The sequence below is a fragment of the Bos grunniens genome, chromosome 1, assembly GCF_055505025.1.
Source record: "Bos grunniens cultivar Pamir isolate PY7600 chromosome 1, Bosgru_T2T1.0, whole genome shotgun sequence".
Lineage (NCBI taxonomy): Eukaryota > Metazoa > Chordata > Mammalia > Artiodactyla > Bovidae > Bos > Bos grunniens.
The window spans coordinates 24,782,429-24,807,263 of NC_141165.1; the positions used below are offsets into that span (position 1 = coordinate 24,782,429).

Here is a 24,835-nt window from a genome sequence, read left to right on the forward strand (position 1 = left end):
AAGAGGAGGGAACACTCTCAGAGACAATCTCTGAAGCCCCATCACACTGATACCAAAATCAGACTAAGACATTATCAAAAAAGAAAATGACATGTCAGTATTTTTGATGAATGTAGATGCAAAAATTCTCAATAAAATACTAGCAAACCGAATCTAGTAACACATAAAAAAGACAATATAACATGACTATGTGAGATTATATCCCAGATTTACAAGGATAGTTCAAAATATATGAATAAACGAATGTAATAACATCACATTAACAAAAGAAAAGTAAAAACCACATGATCATCTCAATAGACGCAGAAAAAGAATTTGACAAAATTTAACATCCATTCATGATAAAAATTCTTACCAAAGTCAGAAACGAGGGAACAAAGCTCAACATACTAAAAGCCATTTATGAGAAATACACAGCCACTATAATACTCAACGAGGTAAAATGGAAAGCCTTCGCAGTAAAGGCTGGAATAAGACAAGGATACCCACTGTCACCACTTCTATTTAATACAGTTTCGGAAGTTCTAGCCACATCAATCAAACAAGGAAAAGAAATAAAAGGTATCCAAACTGGAAGGTAAAATTTTTACTATGTGTAGTTGACAAGATACTATACACAGAAAATTCCAAGGACTCTACATGAAAACTAATAGATATAAAAAGTGAATTCAGGATAGTAGAATACAAGATTAACATTCAGAAATCGGTTGCATTCATTTACACAAACAATGAAATATCAGAAGGGGAATGTAAAAAAAAAAAATACTATTTTAAAGAATTACATCAAAAATAAAATACCTAGGTATAAACCTAACCAAGGAGGTGAAAGACTTATATGCTAAAACTACAAAACATTAATAAATAGAATAAAAAAATTCAAAAAATGGAAAAATAACCCATGCTTTTAAATTTGAATAATTAACACTGTTAAAGAGGCAATACTAGCCAAAGTAATCCACAGAGTTAATGCTATCCCTATCAAAATACTCATGACATTTTCCACAGAACTATAACAAATTTATATTAAACCATAAAAGACCCAGAATTACCAGAGCGTTCTGGAAGGAAAAAAAAAAGAAAAAAGCAAGCAGGAGGCATAACTCTCCCAGACTTCAGACAATACTACAAAGCTATAGTAACCCAAACAGCGCGGTACTGGCACAAAAACAGGCATGTGAATCAAAGGAATAGAGGGCCCAGAAATAAACCTACACAACCACGGTCAATTAATATTTTACAAATGAGACCAGAATATACAATGGGAAAAAGAAAGTCTCTGCAGCTAGTGGTGCTAGGAAAGCTAGAGACCTGCATGTATCAATACATCAATGGAGTTAGAACACATCTTCACACAATGCACAAACATAAACTTGAAATAGCTTAAAGACTAAACATAAGAAGAGACACCATAAAACTCCTAGAAAAAAGCATAAGCAAAACACTCTGTGACATAAATTGTACCAATGTTTTCTTAGATGAGTCTCCCAAGACAATAGAAATAAACCAATGAGACATAATCAAATTTATATACCTCTGTACAGCAAAGGAAACCATTAAAAAAAAACAAAACTGAAAAAACCTATGGAATGGGAGAAAGCATCTGCAAATGATGTGACAGACAAGGGCTTAATCTCCAAAATATACAAACAACTCAATACAATTTAACAACAAAAACCCAGATAACCCAATCAAAATGTAGGTAGACAACCTTAATAGACCTTTCTCTAAACAAGACATACAAAAGGCCACTAAGTCCATGAAAAGATGCTCAATGTAACTAAATTATTAGAGAAATGCAAATGAAAACTACAATGAGGTACCACCTCACACCGGTCAGAATGGTCATCATTAAAAAGTCTACAAGTAATAAATGCTAGAGAGGATGTGGCAAAAAGGGAACTTTCCTACACCGATGGTGGGAAGGAAAGTTTGTACAGCCACTATGGAAAACAGAATAAAGGTTTCTCAGAAAACTATAAAAGCAGAATTATTATATGATCCAGTAGTTCCACTGCTGGGAATATACCTGAACAAAACTGTAAGTCAAAAACATATGTGTACCCCTATATTCAATGCATCACTGTTCACAATAGCCAAAATATAGAAACGACGTAAACGTCCATTGACAGATGAATGGATTAAGAAGATATGGTAATTATAAACAATAAAATATTACTCAGCCATTAAAAAAAATGAAATAATGCCACTTGCAGCAACATGGATGCATCATACTAAGTGAAGTTAGGTCAGAAAGAGCAAGACAAATATCATGAGAACTCATATGTGGAATCTAAAATATGCTACAAGTGAACCTATGAAATAGAAACAGAATCACTGACATATAGAACAGACTTGTGGTTGCCATGGGGAAGGGGGAGAGAGAGAGAGATGGACTGGGAGGCTGAGGTTGGTAGATGAAAACTATTACATTCAGAATGGATAAAAAACAAGGTCCTAATATACAGCACAGGAAACTATACCAAATATCCAGTGATAAATCATATTGGAAAGGAATATAAAAAAAGGAATATATGTATCTGTATAACTGAGTCACTTTGCTGTATTACAGAGATTGGATAATATAAACTAAATATTTTTCAATTAAAAAAAATTTTAAACTTTCCAACCTATTAAAAAAAATAAATTGCCCTGAGCTCTTTAAAAATAAACTAAAAATGACCTACAGGTTAATAATGGTAACATACAGAAAATAAGTCTTAATTGTGGACACAATGGAGAAAAGAGAGGGTAGGATGAAGGGAGAAAGTAGCATTGACATATATACATTCAGTTCAGTTGCTCAGTTGTGTCCGACCCTTTGAGACCCCACGGACAGCAGCACCTCAGGCCTCCCTGTCCATCACCAAGTCCTGAAGCTTGCTCAAACTACATCCATTGAGTTGGTGATGCCATCCAACCATGTCACCCTCTGTTATCCCCTTCTCCTCCTAACCTTCAGTCTTGCCCAGCATCAGGGTCTTCTCCAATGAGTCAGTTCTTTGCATCAGGTGGCCCAAGTATTGGAGCTTCAACTTCAGCTTCAGTCCTTCCAATGAATATTCAGGACCAATTTCCTTTAGGATGGACTGGTTTGATCTCCTTGCAGTCTAAGGGACTCTCAAGAGTCTTCTCCAACACCACAATTCAAAAGCATCAATTCTTTGGCACTCAACTTTCTTTATGGTTCAACTCTCACACCCATACATGACTACTGGAAAAACCATAGCTTTGTCTAGACGGACCTTTGTCAGCAAAGTAATGTCTCTGCTTAATATGCTGTCTAGGTTGGTCATAGCTTTTCTTCCAAAGAGCAAGCGTCTTTTAACTTCCTGGCTGAAGTCGATATTTCCAGTGATTTTGGAGCCCAAGAATAGTCTCTTACTCTTTCCATTGTTTTCCCCTCTACTTGCCATGAGGTGATGGGATTGGATGCCACGATCTTAGCTTTTTGAATGTTGAGTTTTAAACCAGCCTTTTCACTCTCCTCTTTCACTTTCATCAAGAGGCTCTTCAGTTGCTTCTTGCTTTCTGCCATAAGGGTGGTGTCATCTGCGTATCTGAGGTTATTGATATTTTTCCTGGCAATCTTGATTCCAGTTTGTGCTTCATCTAGCCTGGCATTTTGCATGATGTACTCTGCTTATAAGCTAAATAAGCAGGGTGACATTAGACAGCCTTGATATACTCCCTTCCCAATTTGGAACCAGTCTGTCATTCCATGTCCGGTTCTAACTGTTGCTTCTTGACCTGCATACAGAGTTCATGAGGCAGGTAAGGTGGCCTGGTATTTCCATCTCTTTAAGAATTTTCCACAGTTTGTTGTGATTCATACAGTCAAAGGCTTTGGTGCAGTCAATAAAGTGGATGTTCCAGATCTTTTTCTGGAACTCTCTTGCTTTTTCAATGATCCAGTGGATGTTGGCAATTTGATCTCTGGTTCCTCTGCCTTTTCTAAATCCAGCTTGAATATCTGGAAGTTCTTGGTTCAGGTACTGTTGAAGCTTCGCTTGGAGAATTTTGAGCATTATTTTGCTAGCATGTGAGATAAGTGCAGTTGTGTAGTACTTTGAACATTCTTTGGCACTGCCTTTGTTTGGGACTGGAAAGAAAACTGACCTTTTCCAGTTCTGTGGCCACTACTCAGTCTTCCAGATTTGCTGGCATATTGAGTGCAGCACTTTCACAGCATCATCTTTTAGGATTTGAAATAGCTCAACTGGAATTCCAACACCTCCTCTAGCTTTACTTCTTAGTGATACTTCCTAAGGCCCATTTGACTTCACATTCCAGGATGTTTGGCTCTTAGTTAAGTGATCACACCATTGTGGTTATCTGGGTCATAAAGATCTTTTTGCCACCTCTTCCTAATAGAGTCTGCTTCTGTTAGGTCCATACTGTTTCTGTCCTTTATTGAGCCCAGTTTTGCATGAAGTGTTCCCTTGGTATTTCTAATTTTCTTCAAGATACCTCTAGTCTTTCCCATTCTACCATTTTCCTCTATTTCTTTGCATTGATCACTGAGGAAGAGTTTCTTATCTCTCCATGCTATTCTTTGGAACTCTGCATTTAAATGTGTATATATTTCCCCTTCTCCTTTGCCTTTCGCTTCTCTTCTTTTCTCAGTTATTTGTAAGACCTCCTCAGACAACCTTTCTGCCCTTTTGCATTTCTTTCTCTTGGGGATGGTCTTGATCACTGCCTCTTGTAAAATGTCATGAACCTCCATCCATAGTTCTTCTGGCACTCTATCAGGTCTAAACTCTTGAATCTGTTTGTCTTTTCCATTGTATAAGGATTTGATTTAGGTCATACCTGAATGGTCTAGTGGTTTTCCCTACTTTCTTCAAATTAATTTTGCAATAAGGACCTCATGATCTGAGCCACAGTCAGCTCCTGGTCTTGTTTTTGCTGACTGTATAGAGCTTCTCCATCTTCGGCTGCAAAAATATAATCAATCTGATTTCAATGTTGACCATCTGGTGATGTCTATGTGTAGAACCATCTCTTGTGTTGTTGGAAGAGGGTGTTTGCTATGACCAGTGTGTTCTCTGGGCAAAATTCTGTAAGCCTTTGCCCTGCTTCATTTTGTACTTCAAGGCCAAACTTCAGGTATCTCGTGCCTTTCTACTTTTGCATTCCAGTCCCCTATGATGAAAAGGAATCTTCTTTTGGTGTTAGTTTTAGAAGGTCTTGAAGGTCTTCGTAGAAACCATTCACCTTCAGCTTCTTCAGCATTACTGGTTCAGTAACAGACTTGGAATACTGTGATACTGAATGGTCTACCATGGAAACCAACACAAATCAGTCTGTCATTTTTGAGACTGTACCCAAGTACCGCAATTTGGACTCTTTTGTTGACTATGAGCGTTACTCCAATTCTTCTAAAGGATTCTTGCCTAAAGTAGTAGAGATAATGGTCATCTGAATTAAATACGCCCATTCCAGGCCATTTTGGTTCACTGATTCCTAAAATGTCAATATTCACTTTTGCCATCGCCTGTTTGACTACTTCCAATTTATGCTGATTCATGGACCTAACATTCCAGGTTCCTATGCAACACTGTTCTTAACAGCATTGGACTTTACTTCCATCACTAGTCACATCCAGAACTGGGCATTGTTTTCACTTTGACTCCGTCTCTTCATTCTTTCTGGAGTTATTTCTCCACTCTTCTCCAGTAGCATATTGGGCACCTACTGACCTGGGAAGTTCATCTTTCAGGATTCTATCTTTTTGCCTTTTCATACTATTTGTGGGGTTCTGAAGGCAAGAATACTGAAGTGGTTTGCCATTCCCTTCTTCAGTCAACCATGTTTTGTCGTAACTCTCTGCCATGAGTCATCCATCTTGGATGACCCTACATACCATGGCTCATAGTTTCATTGAGTTAGACAAGTCTGTGGTCCATGTGATTAGGTTGCTAGTTTCCTGTTATTGTGGATTTCATTCTGTCTGCCCTCTGGTGAATGAGGATGAGAGGCTTATGGAAGCTTCCTGATGTGAGAGCCTATACTATCATGTAAAAATGGCTAACTAGTGGAAAGCTGCTATATAACACAAGGAGCCCAGCCTGGCTTTCTCTGATGACCTAAAGGGGTTGGATGTGAGCAGAGGAGGAGGCTCAAGAGGGAGGGAAAATGTATAAAATAATTTCTGATTCATATTGTTGTATGCAGAAACCAACACAATATTGTAAAGCCATTATCCTCCAATTAACAAATTTTAAAAAATAGCATAAAAAAGAAAGTCAAAGAATATTACCAAAATTATCCTAAAAGTCTAAAAATAAAATTGCACTTAAAAAGATAAAATACTGGGCTTCCCTTGTGGCCCAGTGGTAAGGAATTCACCTGCCAATGTAGGAGATAAGGGTTCAAATCCCTGATCTAGGAAGATCTCGCATGCCATGGAACAACTAAGCCCCTGTGCCACAACTCCTGAGCCTGTGCTCTAGAGATCAGAAAGTGCAACTACTGAAGCCCACATTCCCTAGAGCCTGTGCTCTGCAAAAAGAGAAGCCACACCATTGAAAAGCCTACGTACCATAACCAGAATGTAGCTCAAGCTTGCCACAACTAGAGAAAAGCTGGGACAGCAATGAAGATGAAGCACAGCCAAAAATAAATAGACAGAAATTTAAAATGTTTGAATTGATGCTTTTGAACTGTGGTGTTGGAGAAGACTCTTGACAGCCCCTTGGACTGCAAGGAGATCCAACCAGTCCATTCTGAAGGAGATCAGCCCTGGGATTTCTTTGGAAGGAATGATGCTAAAGCTGAAACTCCAGTACTTTGGCCACCTCATGCGAAGAGCTGTCTCATTGGAAAAGACTCTGATGCTGGGAGGGATTGGGGGCAAGAGGAGAAGGGGACGACAGAGGATGAGATGGCTGGATGGCATCACTGACTCGATGGACGTGAGTCTGAGTGAACTCCGGGAGTTGGTGATGGACAGGGAGGCCTGGCGTGCTGCAATTCATGGGGTCGCAAAGAGTCGAACACGACTGAGAGACTGATCTGATCTGATCTGAATACCTATGATACTCATAACAATTCAAATAATGGAATATAGCAACTTTTAAAACAGACTGCTGTGAGATTTAGTTTTATTCTGTGACAATCTGGCAGTTCAAGTTATAGGAATCTAGGTTATTCAATATAAAAATTCCAGTGATTTCTCATTCCTATCCTTTGTTATTTTAATGATTACATATCCAGTATTCAATACTGTGGGACTCCTTTTACGTCAGAGGCTTTTCTAAGAGAGTGGAAGTACAGAAATAGTTTAAAATCAAATATTCTAAAATCCAACAAATCTATTCACCTGTTATAAAAGTTCTACTATGGATATGACCCTTGAGAATCAAAAAAAGAAAGTTTATTTAGTTTCTATATATCAAGAGAAACAAGGAATCTCTTTTGATTATTAACTAGAAAAAGACTGTAATCATAATTGTAATTAGCTTCTTAAAATACTATATCCTCTTAAATTTAGATGTACCAGGCTGTCAATGGTGGTTTAAGATAACATTACAACTAAGTAAGACAAGAGTTTTGAGACATGTGCTGATGTTTCAAGTTTCATCATGGCCACAAGTAAACAGTATTCAGCTATATCATCTCAAATTTCATTATTATTTCACTTTTTGGGAAAAAACCCAACAAATGCCATCTTAATTTCAAGCTTTTTACCATTAATATTTGCACAAAGCATATCTTCTATCAAAGCTGAGAACAGAGTAACTTACCCTGTCATGAAGAGTCCAGCCAACATATTTTAGGTAACTGTCATTCAAAAAGGCATCACTATACATTTTCATCCATACTCCAATTTCTTCAATACAAATGGCTCTAATTTCAGCAATAGCATCACTAGAGGAGGAAAAAACAAAAGAAAAAACAAAGAAAGAAAAACCTCTGACTAACATTCAAAGGTAGAATGGACTTCGTACTCATTTTCAGCAAGCAACAAAAACAGTATTATCCAAATAGTGGGCTTTCCAGGTGGTGCTAGTGTTAAAGAACCCGCCTGCCAATGAAGGAGACATAAGAGATGGGGGTTTGATCCCTGGGTTGGGAGGATCCACTGAAGAAAGAAATGGCAACCACTTTAGTATTCTTGCCTGGAGAATTCCATGGGCAGAGAAGCCTGGTGGGGTAAAATCCATAGAGTCACAAAGAGTTGGACATGACTGAAGCAACTTAGCACAATCCAAATACTGTTATTTATACATGCACTCTCGAATGTCTCCAACATGAATATTTTCTATTTTTTATACGACTTCTATAAAAACTACCAATAACAAACTGAAAAAAAAATGCTTCTGGAAATCATCTTATTTTGACTCAAGTGCTGTATTTTCAGTAGACTCGGAAATGGCATTTGCAGTTTTCTGAAAACCTCACAATTATGGGATCATTAAACATGTTAAAACTTCTAAGGAACTAGAGTATCAATATCCAAATACAGAATAATGCAGAATTCAAAAACTGTTTCTCTAAATAACTCTGAGTTATAAGCTAGTACACATCTAAAGAATTAAAACGAAAATAATTTTCATGAACATCAAATTAGTATTTATGAGGCAAAATTTTAGAAGCCTGTATTATTTGAAAATGTATGAGCATGTGTGTTCAGTCACATCTGACTGTGTGATCCTATGGACTGTAACCCACCAGGATCCTCTGTCCATGGAATTTTCCAGGCAAGAATACAGTAGTGGGTTGCTATTTCCTTTAACAGGCTATCTTCCTGACCCAGAAATCAAACCAGTGTCTCCTGAATTGGTAGGCAGATTTTTTTATTACTGTGCCACTCGGGCGGCCCTTGAAAATATAGCTTACAAAATCCAAGACCTTAATTCATGTTTAGTCATAAAAGAACAATCCTGGTGACTACACTATGAAATTGTAGGAGAAAAAAACTGCAAACGGCAAGGTCTCTGGCTCTGTGCCCAGACAACTTGTCACCTAACCATCAGCATCCACCACAACCCTCTTGGGATTACTTCTATTCTAAAATCTGTGCACCACAAACAAACATGGTATTAATTTTTCACCTTATCTTTCAACAGGTTAATAATTCTGGCTAAAAACACTCCCAAATTATACAATATGGTAAATCCTACCTTTCTTTTGTAGATCAATCTTAAAGGTTTCTGAGCTGCCATACATGAATACATAGTTAAAACTTCAGGTAATTTTTAATTCTCCAATTTACACAAGGCAATCATCTATCAAGGTGCTTTTCTTGGTTTCTTTTTTGAGATGAGTGCTAGTATTCTAATATTTCTCTGCCCTAATAAATTTTAGTTCCTTCTAAGTCCATGTCATTGCTTAAAAATAAAAATATGAAACGCTCTCTCTCAAAAGTATACTGCCAATTACAGAGTTAAGGTCTTCCTACATTTTTGTTGTTGTTGCGGTTGCTAATACCCTTTTCTCTATAGCACGGAGGCGAGTGATACAGACTTTGGAGCAAGATATCTTGAGTGTAAATCCTAACTCTGCTATTTACTAGCTGCAAATTACTTCCCTCCTTCTTAATTTCCTCATCGGTAAAACAATAATGGAATCTAGATCTCATAGTTACTGTGAGAAGGTGTAACTGTGAGAAGGTCTGAGTGTAAAATAAAATATTTAGAAATGTGTTTCGTGCACGTGTGCTCAGTCACTTCAGTTGTGTACAGCTCTTTGCGATCCTACGGATTATAGCCTGCCAGGCTCCTCTGTCCATGGGGATTCTCAAGGCAAAAATACTGCAGCGGCTTGCCATGCCCTCCTGCAGAGGATCTTTCCAACCCAGAGATCGGACCTACGTCTCTTATATCTCATGCATTGGTAGGTGTGTTCTTTACCACTTGCGCCACCTGAGAAGCCCAGAACTGTGTTCTGTACCTACTAAGTTACAGTGAAGTGAAGTCGTTCAGTCACGTCTCTTAGCGACCCCATGGACTGCAGCCTACCAGGCTCCTTCGCCCATGGGATTTTCCAGGCAAGAGTACTAGAGTGGGGTGCCATTGCCTTCTCCGATACCTACTAAAACCTTCCCTAAATGTTCATTATTATAATCTTTTAGTTATCATCAATCTAGACATTTGCATCTAGACAAGACGATATAAAAAGCAGCTTAACATCTGTAAAAGAATGTTCCCTGACCTGTAAAATACTGAATGCAATAGATCAAGGGCATTTTCTAAATATGAAACATTTATTTTTTTTCTGAATATGAAACATTTCAGGCATTACAAAGTTATTAAACTTTAACTTCATATTACATATTTTGAAACTTTACATACATTATATCTTGTAGGTATTGTCTGCAACTTGATTTTTTCACAAGTCAGGTTTTACAATTTATATATACTGATTCATATCGCTTCAACTCCAATATATTAACTTTAACTGATTCAGTGATCCTTTCTACAAATAAATTACAAATTACTTACACATTCTCTCAGTTGCAGACCCCGGCTGTTTCCCAGTTTTTGGTTTTATTAACAATGAATGCCATAAACATTTTCTTACATGTCTCCTTATGCACATGTGTAAGGGTTTCCCTAGGGCAGTGTTCTTCAAACAGTGCATTATTACCTATCAGCACATTATAAGTGGCAACCAAAAGCGTTCAGCACAGAAAACACTAAAGTCCTTCACATCGGGTGAGGCACGTATTTTTTCTTGAATCATCTGTGTATTTGATGTAGGACATGGTCAATACAGGAATCCGCCTACAATGCAGGAGACACAGGTTTGATTCCTGGGTTCGGAAGATCCCCTGGAGAAGGAAATGGCAACCCACTCCAGTATTCCTGCCTAGAAAATCCCATGGACAGAGGACCCTGGAGGGCTACAGTCCATGGGGTTGCAGGAGTCAGAAACGAGTTATGGACTAAACCATGGTCAATGAAGTCTGTGAGACAGTGCTGTTATACTCAGAAGTAGAATTTACTGGGTGAGAATGAATACACATCGTCACCTTAATATCACCTTAGATATTAACAAATTTCTCCGTATAGTGCTTTAAATCCCTGCCTGACATCGTGTTCTACTATTTCATATAAATTTCCACCTTAAGAACTACAAGTTCATATATTTTGCGTTCTACTGGAGTAAGTCAAAAACAAAACAAACAACAACATAGCTCCTCATCCAAAACCAAAACATAAACACAAAATACCCGTTTTAGTTCTCCCAGTCCTACCAAGCAGTCATTCCCAATCTATTACACTTATTCCCTGCTAAATTACTTTTGTAAAGACTAATCCTAAAATAAAAATAAAAACCAAAACAAACCAAAACCAGGCTGAGTTTTTTTTTTTTTTTAAACGACACAATCTCAGGGAAGCAGGCGAAGGATAAAATGAATAGGTATAGTGACTGAAACTATAGTAACTATGGGACTTCCCTTATGATCCAGTGGTTAAGAATCTGCCTTCCACTGCAGGGGACATGCATTGGATCCCTAATCTGGGAGCTGGATCCCACATGCCATGGAGGAAGTAAACCCATGCATCCCAACTACTGAGTCTGTGAGCCTCAACTGGAGAGAAGCCCATGCGCTACAATGAAAGATCCCATGAGCAGCAACTAAGACCTGATGCAGACAAAAATAAATGAATAAATAAATAAATAAATATTACAAACAAACTTTAGTGACTACTAAGTATGGTAATTCATAATATAGCTCAATCATTCTTCTACTCATTACTATTGGTATTATCCTTACTATTGGAATTGAGATTATGGGTGGTTGATTTCCAAGGCTAGAGAATATAAAGGCTTAGTTTTATTTCAATAGGAAAAACTGAAAATAGTGTTCAAAATCTTTTTTTTATAACCATATCTATGTCTAACCCTGATCTTTAATATCTTTTTTTAAAAAGGTATTTTTTGTTTGAGTATAGTTGTTTTACAATGTTGTGCTATTTCCTGCTGTATAGCAAACTGCATCAGCTATATGAATACATATTCTAATGCCATTTTGGCTCACTTTATTAGACTCCCCAAAGCTCATGTTTTTGGAACACAGCTCTCCTCTGTATACACTGCCAATATTTTGATTCAGCTTTTCTTCTTGGAATCCCAGTCCCTGTCTACTTCAGATGCTCATCTGACCCTTCCAACTTCAATTTAACTGTGTGTGATAAGATAGCTCATTTTACTACTATTAAAAGTCCCTTAGTATTATTTCAGGTCTAGCTATAGCTATAAATAATGATTTCTGAATCTTAAAACATATTTCTCAAAAATTAAAAAGACTTTAGAGGTAGGCAAGCCTGAAAATCTACTGTCAATAAAGTTTTGTTTTCTATAAAAAAATAAAATAAAAATAAAAGTCCCTTGGTGATTCTTCTCCAATTTGGGTTTTGGAGTGCTAATATACTTTGTTTGCTGATACCACCCTATTAACCATTCTCTACATGTAATTATATTATGTAATCATAAATTATAGAGTAGAATTTTTTGGTGGTGGTCTTACAATTTCCATAGATTTTGTTACTATTCCCTATTGTGGAGGCACATGCCTTTTTCTTGAATATGGGTGTCTTTATTGCTTCTTGTTACATGGCGAAAGATAACCAATATTATTAATTTTTATACTGTTCAAGATGAGGGTGAAAAATGACAGTGAAAAAGCTGGCTTAAAACTCAAAAGTCAAAAACTAAGATCATGGTAACTGGTCCTATCAATTCATGGGAACTAGATGGGCAAAAAGTGCAAAGTGACATTTTATTTTCATGGGCACCAAAATCACTGCAGACAGTGACTGTAGCCAGGAAATTAAAAGATGTTTGCTCCTTGGAAGAAAAGCTATGACAAAACCTAAGTTCAGTTCAGTTCAGTTCAGTCTCTCAGTCATGTCCGACTCTTTGCGACCCCATGAATTGCACCATGCCAGGCCTCCCTGTCCATCACCAACTCCCGGAGTTCACTGAGATTCACGTCCATTGAGTTGGCGATGCCACCCAACCATCTCATCCTCTGTCATCCCCTTTTCCTCTTGCCCCCAGTCCCTCCCAGCATCAGAGTCTTTTCCAATGAGTCAACTCTTCGCATGAGGTGGCCAAAGTACTGGAGTTTCAGCTTTAGCATCATTCCTTCCAAAGAAATCCCAGGGCTGATCTTCTTCACAATGGACTGGTTGGATCTCCTTGCAGTCCAAGGGGCTGTCAAGAGTCTTCTCCAACACCACAGTTCAAAAGCATCAATTCTTCAGTGCTCAGCTTTCTTCACAGTCCAACTCTCACATCCATACATGACCACTGGAAAAACCATAAATAGCATATTAAAAAGAAGAGACACCTCTTTGCCAAAAAAGGTCTGCATAGTTAGAGGTATGGTTTTTCCAGTAGTCATGTATGGATGTGAGAGTTGGACTATAAAGAAGGCTGAGCACCAAAGAAATGATGCTTTCTAACTGTGGGGCTGGAGAAGACTTTTGAGAGTCCCTTCGACTGCAAGGAGATACAATCAGTCCATCCTAAAGGAAATCAACCCTGAATATTCATTGGAAGGACTGATGCTGAAGCTGAAGCTCCAATACTTTGGCCACCTGATGCGAAGAGCTGACACACTGGGAAAGATCCTGATGCTGGGGAAGACTGAGGATAGGAGGACAAGGAGAGGACAGAGGATGAAGTGGTTGGATGGCAACACTGATACAACAGAAATGAGTCTGAGCAAACTCCAGGAGATAAAGAAGGACAGGGAAGCCTGGCGTGCTACAGTCCACAGGGTCTCAAGGAGTTGGAAATGACTTAGTGATAGAGCAACCACAACTGTTAGTTTTATTATTATTAAAAGCCTTTACCAATTAAAGCCATAACAAATTTTCTTCTAGTTTAGTCTGTGAATGAGTTCTTTAGTCCAAATATCTCAACTATACAGACTACATGTCTGTGATCATTCCTAACCATACAATGCCCTCATTCCACTCTGATTATGTACAATGATTATTCTTTTAAGTTTCAGTAAAGTTTCAGTTCTCCCACGATTCATGGCATATCCTCTTATTAACAGAGAATGCTTTCTTGCTTTCCAGGAACTAACGTTCTATTTAAGTATATGAACTAGGAAATGAAAATTTAGTACACTTCTAAATATTCCCTGGTTTGATTACAGTATATCTTTTGATGCACAGATATTTTTCTCATATAAGAGTCTTTCAGTCCTTGATTTTCATACTAAATTTATTTTTAATGTCTTAATCTACTTCTGAAGGCCTCACTCCATTTTGAAAGGTAACATTTAACTGCAGGTGTTTGGAAGTTTCCAAGATAAAGATTAAAGTGTGGGAGCAGAAAACTTAGTAAAACAAGAGGAAAGGTATAAAGACAATAATATGAGGAACTAATTTCTATTAGTTCTAGTACTGGGGTCTTGAAATGAACAACTAAAAATGAAGTTAGAATATACATTGTTATTGATATTTAGTCGGTAAGTCATGCCTGACCCTTGATTGTGACCCAATGAACTGCAGTCTGCCAGGCTCCTCTGTGCATGGGATTTCCCAGACAAGAATGCTGGAGTGGGTTGCCATTTCCTTCTCCAAGGGATATTTCTGACCCAGGGGTTAAACCAATGTCTCCTGCTTAGAGGTAGATTCTTCACCATTGAGCCAATTGGGAAGACCAGAATACACTTTACCTGCAAACTCAAAGAAAGAAAAAAACTAGAAAAGAATAATTCTGTGGCAATTAATCCTTTGCTGTACCTCTTTTTTTTTTTTCACAGTATAAAAGAATAATTATATTCATTTCTATGGAAAACTTCCATACTTTATTGATCCTCACAGTTACTGTACCTTTAATTTAATATCTGGACTTAAGTTTTTGTTTTGAATTCCTTTCCTGGCAGATGAAATTTAAATTGTTTTCTGTTAATTAATTTTAATTACATATTCTGTGAACTACCCTTACAGATGCTTTCCCAGTAAAAAAGAATGCTAAACTGGCAAATAAATTTCAGAGACAAATTCTTAGTTAATATACATGTTTTGACACAGTTCTCTCTCTTATACAAGAAATCTCATGAGGGCACTAGATTAGGAAGTATGATTACGAATGCTGAGAAGGTCTGCTATCTAAATTGTACAACACAGTAAATTTATGTCTCAACCAATTTTGTCACTAATGTTTAGCTAAAAAATCTACATTTTTCAAAATAGCACAACTCTTACTAGGTGAACAAAAGCCTAAGGGAGAAATGAATAGCTGAAGGAGTCACTAAAAAGTCATACTGTATCATTCACTGGACTGTGAATAAGAACTAGAGAATACACAGCTTGCATAAAATGATTAAAATATTCACTTAGAGAGTGTTAAATGTTAATAAAGGGCAGTACAGGGAACACTGAACCATGTAAATGATGGAGAGAAACAGAGGGTCAAAGAAGGCTTCTGAGAGGCAGTAATGTTTGTATAGATCCAAACAACTGAAACTCTCTTGGTGTGCTTACAAAATCCAAATCTTCCACTAAACTATTTCAGTATGACTTAAAGCTGTGGTCCCTAACCTCTGGGATTTAATGCCCGATGAAATGAGGTGGAGATGAAATAGTAATAATACAAACGAAGGGCACAATATATGAATCCTTGCAAAACCATTCCCCTTCACCTCTGGTCCATGAAAAAATTGTCTTCAATGAAACCAGTCCCTGGTACCAAAAAGGTTGGGGACCACTGATTTTAAGTGCATCAGAAACATAATAAGCTTACAGAAATTAAAAATACATTTCCTTTCATTTGTTGTATTATCCATTAGAAAAAATACAGGCAAAATACATGACAATGATTATATCACTAAAAGTATCCCACAGAACAGGTGACATAGTTATCTGCTATCTTGTATTACCCCTTAACATGTGACTATTAACAGAAGTTTATGTATAAGAATAAAAACTGAATGTCAAGGATACATTAACTTTCAAGGAAAAATATATTTAATTTATATTTACATTGAAACTATGAATTTGACCCACATGTTTAGGTCAAAGATGAAATGTTAGGAAGTAAGGATATTAAAGAAGTAGAATGACAGGTTTACTCATAATAAATCATATCATTGTAGAGTATAAGAACAGTTCTGAAAATGTGATTTGAAATGTTCCATTACTGTATAAAAAAATGAAAGACTCAACAGGTCTTTCTCAACGGGTTTAGCACTGAGCTACCAGAGAAGCCCCAAAACTAATAACATTTAAATTCTTTTACTGACTTTAAAATAACCGTCTTTCTTTTCTGATTGCTTTTAAGACCTTTTCTTGGTCTTTGATGTTTTGTACTTTTGACTATGGTATGCATAGATGTGAAATATTTTTCTTAACCTACTTAACACTAATTTTTTTTCATTCTGTTTTTCTAACCAATTTTTGAAATTTCAGTAAATTTTATTACTACTTTCCAATATGTCTCTCTTCTTTTGAAATATTATGTAAAGGACTTACAAAGCCTCTCAAATGATTGCCTTTTTTTCAGAAATGCCATTCTATTACATTCTATGTCTAGACTCTTCAACACTCTATATTTTATTCACTAAATATATATCCATTAATAGAGTTTTTATATCTGGTATTTTAAAATTGTATTTTTAAGTCTACTTGTTTATATTATATGCCATTTAATTGTTGAATAAACTGAGTTATTTGCTATATGAATTTCCCACATTCTGGACTAAAATGATACCATAAGGATTCAGTCAGACAGAATGATCTTCTATTTTCTGTATTTCCTATAACTAGGACTTAAATCTAGCAACATATACATTAATATTTAGTTTTTGTTTGAAGCTGGGGTGGCAGGCGAGACACAAAGCATCAACTGAAACTGGCATCTCTCCATGGAACTTCTATTTCTATGTATATGCAATAACATCTTTCTTTAACAAATAAAATAGATTAAGAGATACTTCTGGAAAAATCAATAACCGGTATTCATGACATGCTAATCACTTTGGCAAGAAGATCATACTCTTCCATTTTGAGGAACTGAAATTCAGCGTTTCAAAAATGAGCTAGTTTATCAGGCACTCTGTTTATCAGACCTAGTCCCTCGAATCTGTTTGTCACTTCCACTGTATAATTGTAAGGGATTTGATTTAGGTCACCCCTGAATAGTCTAGTGGTTTTCCCCATTTTCTTCAATTTAAGTCTGAATTTGGCAATAAAGGAGTTCATGATCTGAGCGACAGTCAGCTCCGAGTCTTGTTTTTGCTGACTAGAGCCTTCTCCATCTTTGGCTACAAAGAATATAATCAACCTGATTTTGGTGTTGACCATCTGATGATGTTCATGTGTAGAGTCTTCTCTTGTGCTGTTGGAAGAGTGTGGTTGCTATCACCAGTGGGTTCTCTTGGCAAAACTCTATTAGCCTTTGCGCTTCATTCTGTATTCCAAGCCAAATTTGCCTGTTACTCCAGGTATCTCTTGACTTCCTACTTTTGCATTCCAGTCCCCTATAATGAAAAGGACATCTTTTCTGGGTGTTAGTTCTAGAAGGTATTATAAGTCTTCATAGAACTGTTCAACTTCAGCTTGTTCAGCATTACTGGTCAGGGCACAGACTTGGATTACCATGATATGGAATGGTTTGGCTTGGAAACGAACACAGATCATTCTGTCGTTTTTGAGATTGCGTTCAAGCACTGCATTTTGGACTCTTGTTGACTACGATGGCTACTCCATTTCTTCTAAGGGATTCTTGCCCACAGTAGTAGATATAATGGTCATCTGAGTTAAATTCACCCATTCCAATATATTTTAGTTTGCTGATTCCTAAAATGTCGACATTCACTCTTTCCATCTCTTGTTTGACCACTTCCAATTTGCTTTGATTCATGGAACTAACATTGCAGGTTCCTATGCAATACTACTCTTTATAGCATCGGACCTTGCGTCCATCACCAGTCATTTCCACAACTGGGTGTTGTTTTTGCATTGGCTCCATCTCTTCATTCTTTCTCGAGTTATTTTGCCACTGATCTCCAGTAGCATTTTGGGCACCTACTGACCTGGGGAGTTCATCTTTCAGGGTCTTACCTTTTTTGCCTTTTCATACTGTTCATGGGGTTCTCAAAGCAAGAATACAGAAGTGGTTTGCCATTCCTTTCTCCAGTGGACCACATTTTGTCAGAACTCTCCACTATGACCTATCCATCTTGGGTGGCCCTACACGGCATGGTTTATACTTTCACTGAGTTAGACAAGGCTGTGGTCCATGTGATTATACCTGTTAGTTTTATGTGATTGTGGTTTTCAGTCTGTCTGCCCTCTGATAGAGAAGGATAAGAGGCTTATGGAAGCTTTCTGATGGGAGAGACTGACTGAGGGGGAAACTGGGTCTTGTTCTGATGGGCAGGGCCAAGCTCAGTATAACTTTAATACAATTTTCTGTTGATGAGTGGCACTGTGTCCCCTCCCTGCTATTTACCAGGGGCCAAATTATGGTGGAGGTAATGAAAATAACAGCGACCTCCTTCAAAAGATCCCATGCATGTACTGCTACACTCAGTGCCCCCAACTCTGGAGAAGGGTACCACTGACCCACACCTCCACTGGAGATTCCTGGACACTCACAGGAAAGTCTGGGTCACTCTCTTGTGGGGTCACTACTCCTTTCTCCTGGGACCTGGTGCATACAAGGTTCTATTTGTGCCCTCCAAGAATCCATTTCCCAGTCCTGTGTAAGTTTTGGCAGCTCTGTGGTGAGGTTAATGGAGACCTCCTCGAAGAGGGCTTATGCCATACGCAAGTCTGCTACACCCAGAGCTCCTGTCCCTGTGGCAGTCCACTGCTGACTGCACCAGCACAGGAGATGCTCAGACACAGTTCTGTCTCAGTCTCTGTGGGGTACCTGGGTCCTGGTGTGCACAAGGTTTATTTGAGCCCTCTGAGCGTCTTTGGAGGGAATGAGGCTTTATTCTGAATGAGAATTCGCCCCTCCTACCATCTTGCTGGGGCTTCTCCTTTGCCCCTGGGGGTGGGGTATCTCCTCACAGCTGCTCCTAGACAAAGTGCATGATGAAGTATGGGTAGAGGCATGTGATACTGTAGAGGAGGCTGGGATCAAGACCTTCCCTAAGAAAAAGAAATCGAAAAAGCAAGAGTTCCAGAAGAACATCTATTTTTGCTTTATTGACTATGCCAAAGCCTTTGACTGTGTGGATCACAATAAACTCTGGAAAATTGTGAAAGAGCTGGGAATACCAGACCACCTGACCTGTCTCTTGAGACAGGTCAGAGCGCAACAGTTAGAACTGGACATGGAACAATAGACTGGTCAGAGCGCAACAGTTAGAACTGGACATGGAACAATAGACTGGTTCCAAATCAGGAAAGGAGTATGTCAAAGCTGTATATTGTCACCCTGCTTATTTAAGTCATATGCACAGTACATCATGAGAAATGCTGGGCTGGATGCAGCACAAGGTGGAATCAAGATTGCTGGAAGAAATATCAATAACCTCAGATATGCAGATGATACCACCCTTATGGCAGAAAGCGAAGAAGAATTAAAGAGACTCTTGATGAAAGTGAAAGAGGAGAGTGAAAAAGTTGTTTTAAAGCTCAATAATCAGAAAACTAAGATCATGGCATCCGGTCCCATCACTTCATGGCAAATAGATGGAGAAACTGTGGAAACAGTGGCAGACTTGATTTTTGGGGGGCTCCAAAATCACTGCAGATGGTGATTGCAGACATGAAATTAAAAGATGCTTACTCTTTGGAATAAAAGTTATGGCCAACCCAGACAGCATATGAAAAGGCAGAGACATTACTTTGCCAACAACGGTCTGTCTAGTCAAAGCTATGGCTTTTCCAGTACTCATGTATGGATGTGAAAGTTGGACTATAAAGAAAACTGAGCACCAAAGAATTGATGCTTTTGAACTGTGGTGTTGGAGAAGATTCTTGAGAGTCCCTTGGATTGCAAGGAGATCCAACCAGTCTATCCTAAAGGAAATCAGTCTGGAATATTCATTGGAAGGACTGATGTTGAAGGTGAAACTCTAATACTTTGGCCACCTGATGCGAAGACTGACCCATTTGAAAAGACCCTGATGCTGGGCAAGATTGAAGGTGGGAGGAGAAGGTGATGACAGAGGATGAGATGGTTGGAGGACATCACTGACTTGATGGACTTGAGTTTGAGTAAACTCTGGAAGTTGGTGATGGACAGGGAGGCCTGGCATGCTGCAGTCCATCGGGTTGCAAAGAGTCGGACACGACTGAGTGACTGAAATGATAATGAAATTGAAAACTGAGCTATGGCAGACTCAGTAATAGCATGCAAGGTCTGATTAAATTAAAAATCAATAAGCTAACAGTAAGAAATTAAAGAATTGTTGTTTCTATGAGAATAATAGACTGAAGACTTTGGCAACCCTCAAAAAGGGTGAGTCACTAAAAGAAAATAAAGGCTATGTTACTTTGGGCTTGAAGACTAAAGTAAAATCATAAAAAATGAAAACGGATTCTGCACTGAATATTGCATGGCTGAGCCAAGATGGATAGGGTTTATACTTCTACTAGAAAAAAGTAAAAAAAGCTGCATAAAATATATAAAATAATAGCTTTTAGATGTTGGAATGTCAGGCAGAGAAGCGCAGTAGTATAAGCAGAGGAACCCAGAAAGAGACTGGGTATCTCCCTGAGTTGAGGAAAAGGAGCTGGGACTATAGATGGCAGGGTAGCTAAATTACTACAAGGCACGGTACCGAGACGCACATGACAGTGGGCTCCGTAAGTGTGCAGAAAGACCCCAGCAAGTCTTCAGCTGAATACTCAAGAGCATGTGCATGTGAAGAAACCACCCAATGCTGAGGAAAGAATGGCAAGAGCACACAGGACACTATCTGGAGCAAACATAGGGCCTGGAATACCTTTGTGTTCCAGTGAATTAGAACAGAAAAGCCTTGTAATTCATCAAGAAAAGTACAAAAAATGTTTTACCTTAGTACCTGGGTAAAGTTAACCTTAGACTAAATGCTGCATTGGTCCACTTTACATACCTTGATAAAAAAGTCTTGAAAAGACCAAACACTAATTATGTCCCAGAAAAAAGTGGATGATAATTTTCAGAATGTCTTATCTGGCACTCAACAAAACCCACTGGCTGGCATCTAACCTTCAAAGAAGAAAGAAAATGACTCATGAGAATAAGAAAAATCAATCAAAACAAACAAAACCAGAAATAATGTAATGATGAAACTAGTAAAATAAAGAGTAAAACATAACAACTAAATTCATGTGTTCAAGAAGCTATAGGAAAGCCTGCAGAGAATAAAAGAAACATGAAGAAAATGACCCCAAAGAATAGCATGAAAGAACAGTAAAAACTAGTTACAAATTTTAAAACATATTAAATACAACCCAGTGCAAAAGATAAATTAACTACAAAGGATACAAGATAAGTATGATAGGAGTTTTAGGTAGAAACAAGGCAAACCACAGAAAGTGGATCAATTCCTTTAAAAGACTGAAAAAAAGTCAACCTAAAATCCATACTAATAGAAAACACCTTTCTAACCCCCTCCAAATAACTCAAAATATAAAAATAATCTTTTGTTTTTCTGGAAATAAATTTTAAGAAGTTGAGAAGCATTTACTTGTAAAAAGGTGATAAAATTTGAGCCAAAAAGAGCAAAAATCTATGGCATCTTAGAAGGGACCTAAACCCTTCAAACATCCTAAGAGTAGGAGCAGAAGGTATAGTTGAGTTGACAGGACTGGGAATGCCCATGAAAATCAAAGATTTAAGCTGAGGGAGGTGACTCAACTGATACAGCATGCTACATATCTACACCCAGGGAAGATTTCAATAAAAATGCTGAACTCTATAAGAAATGAATTTGGAAAGAACAGAGTTCTGCTTAAAGCTACAGTCCAGCAGAGAGAAATTTTTAATATTAAGTCCAACTAAATTATTCAAAAACAAAATCGCCAACAACAGAACAAATTTCAGGGGTAAAATCAGAACCCAAATTTGGTATGATATATTTTGTAAAATAAATAGTTTCTAATAAAAGTTGCACGATGTACTAAGGGAAAGGGAAGTAATAGTTATACCTGGAAATTGAAAAAATCTAAAGAAACTGTCTCTGAGTGGGCCCAGTGGTTAAATACAGCAACAATATTAAGGCAGATATAACAAACAGAATTAGATGAGAACATGGAAGGACACGAGTGGATTATGAAGAATACCAACTAGAAAATAGGACCAACTGAAAAGTACAATAAAAAAACCTAAAAACTCACAATACTTTCAGCAGTATATTTGAATTGACAGAAAAAAAAAAAAAAAAAACCAAACCTGAAGATAACAGAAAATATCCAAATAATTGAGATGAAAAACACTGAGAAGGAAAAACAAGAAAGAGAAAGAGTGAGGAAGAAGGGGAGAAGGAATGAGATAGAGAGAGAAAGAGAGAATGTGAGTAAGCTCCAAAACCCTAAAAAACAGCATCATGTGTACCAACATATGTGAAAAAGGAGTCCAAACAAAGAGAAATAAGTAAAAAAAATATTAGAAGAATCCATGGCTAAAAGCTTCTGAAACTGATGAAAATCATTAATCTCCAGTTCCAAGAAGGTCAACAAAATCTCAGGAAAAACACAAAGAGGTCCATATCTAAACAGATAAACAAACTGTGGAAAGCTAATAAAAATGGGAAAGAAAAGAAAAATAAACAATACAAAAAAAGTGACTCATGATGTACAGGGGAAAAGCAAGACTAACAATTACGTTTTTATTCAGAAAATATGAAGTACAGTAAGTGGCAGAAAGGCATTGAGTTATTGCAAGGAAAATAAAACTGTCCATCAAGAATTCTATACCCAACAAACCTATCTTTTAAAAATGATGATGAAATAACACATTTCCAGATAAAGAAAGACTGCTAGCACACTTGCCTTACAAGAAACAGGAAAGAAAGTCCTTCAAACTGAAAGGAAATATAACTCTATATAATAGCTCACATTCATAGAAGAAAATGAAGAATGTTAGAAATGCTAACAACAGGGTAAACAGAGAAGACAGAATGAACATTTACTTGTTTAATTTCATTGAACAGTATAAGATTTTGATAGTAGATTATGGTTAAGATGGCACTATTAAGACAACAACAAACAGAGATAAAAGATATATGACAATAACACTACAAAGGAAGAACAAGAAAATGGAGATATACTGAAGCAAAGAAACTGTATTTATGTGAAGTTAGTTATGCTAATGGGATGAAATTTCTGTAGCAACCATAAAGAAAATAAACAGATTGTTTAATGATTAAAACCCAATATCCATCTCTAGGATCTCCATAAGAGACATGTTTCATGTTCAAAGACACGAGTAAGTTGTAAATAAAAGGATGAAAAAAGATGTCATATATCAAACAAACAGAAAAGAGCTTGAGGTATGTTATTTTGAAGCAAAGAAGTCTTTAAGAAAAAGATGTTTTATATTAGAAAAGGACATTTCATAATAATAAAAGGTCTATGGGAAGATGTAACAAAATAAAATATATTCTTCTATGCACATGGAGTGTATTTTTGGAAGAGGACATCAAGTAAACTTGTTGTCTCTCACAATTTTTATTGAATATTATACTGGATAGTCAAGGTAAGTATTAAAAGTGTCTGTTCACAAAAGACATGATCCTGTATGTAGAAAATCTTAATGAATCTAAAAAAACAAAACACTGAAACTACAGAATGAATGAAAATATTTTATAATTTTTGAGGAATAAATGAATTATATTTTTAACATATTGCTAAGAAGGAATCTAGAACAAAATTAAGGAAACAACCCCCCATTTATAACAAAATAAAAATGAAAACATATAGAAATAAATTCAATAAAAGCAATAAAGACATATACTGAAAATAATAAAAATTGCTAAAAGAAACTAAAGAATATCTAAGTAAATGCAGATACAACCTATACTCACAGAATGGAAAATGCAATATAATGAGGAAGGCAATTTTCTCCATATTGAAGTACTGATTGATTATATTCTCCATCAAAATTCCAGTAAGCTTTTATGTAAAGACTTTATCTATGTAAAGACTTTATCTTATGTAAAGCTTTTATCTATAAAATTTTATGTTCTCACTTTTATGTAGAATTAAAACAGTGAACCTACAGAAATACAGAGTACAAAGATGGCTGCCAAATTCTAAGGGTGGGGGTAAAGTGGGGAAGTATTGATCAAAGAGAACAAACTTCCAGTTTAACATAAAAAGGGTCTAGGGACCTAATGTACAGTACGGTGACTATAGTTAACCATATTGTATTACACAGTTGAAAGCTGCTAAGGGAGTAATTTTTAAATATTACCACAACAATAAATTTTAAAAGGTGAGGTGATGGAGGTTAATCATTTCAAAATATATGTGTTTCAACTTTGTTGTACACCTTAAACGTACGTATCTTATATGTCAACTAGATCTCAATAAAGCTTTTTAAAAAATTTATTCAACGCAATCCCTATCAAGCTACCAATGGTATTTTTCACAGAGCTAGAACAAATAATTTCACAATTTGTATGGAAATACAAAAAACCTTGAATAGCCAAAGCAATCTTGAGAAAGAAGAATGGAACTGGAGGAATCAACCTGCCTGCCTTAAGGCTCTACTACAAAGCCACAGTCATCGACACAGTACGGTACTGGCACAAAGACAGAAATATAGATCAATGGAACAAAATAGAAAGCCCAGAGATAAACCCACACACCTATGGACACCTTATCTTTGACAAAGGAGGCAAGAATATACAATGGAGGAAAGACAATCTCTTTAACAAGTGGTGCTGGGAAATCTGGTCAACCACTTGTAAAAG

General features: G+C 37.0%; 1 protein-coding gene across 4 annotated transcripts in view; it reads right to left on the reverse strand.

The window, feature by feature from the left end:
• STAG1 (STAG1 cohesin complex component) overlaps nucleotides 1–24,835 on the reverse strand; it is a 496,597-nt gene that overhangs the window by 131,963 nt on the left and 339,799 nt on the right. For all 4 annotated transcript variants that reach the window (XM_086354992.1, XM_086354939.1, XM_086355079.1 and 1 more), the window contains one exon: nucleotides 7,749–7,872. In XM_086354992.1, coding sequence (XP_086211118.1) covers nucleotides 7,749–7,872 — 124 coding nt within the window. The remainder of the gene's footprint in view (nucleotides 1–7,748; nucleotides 7,873–24,835) is intronic.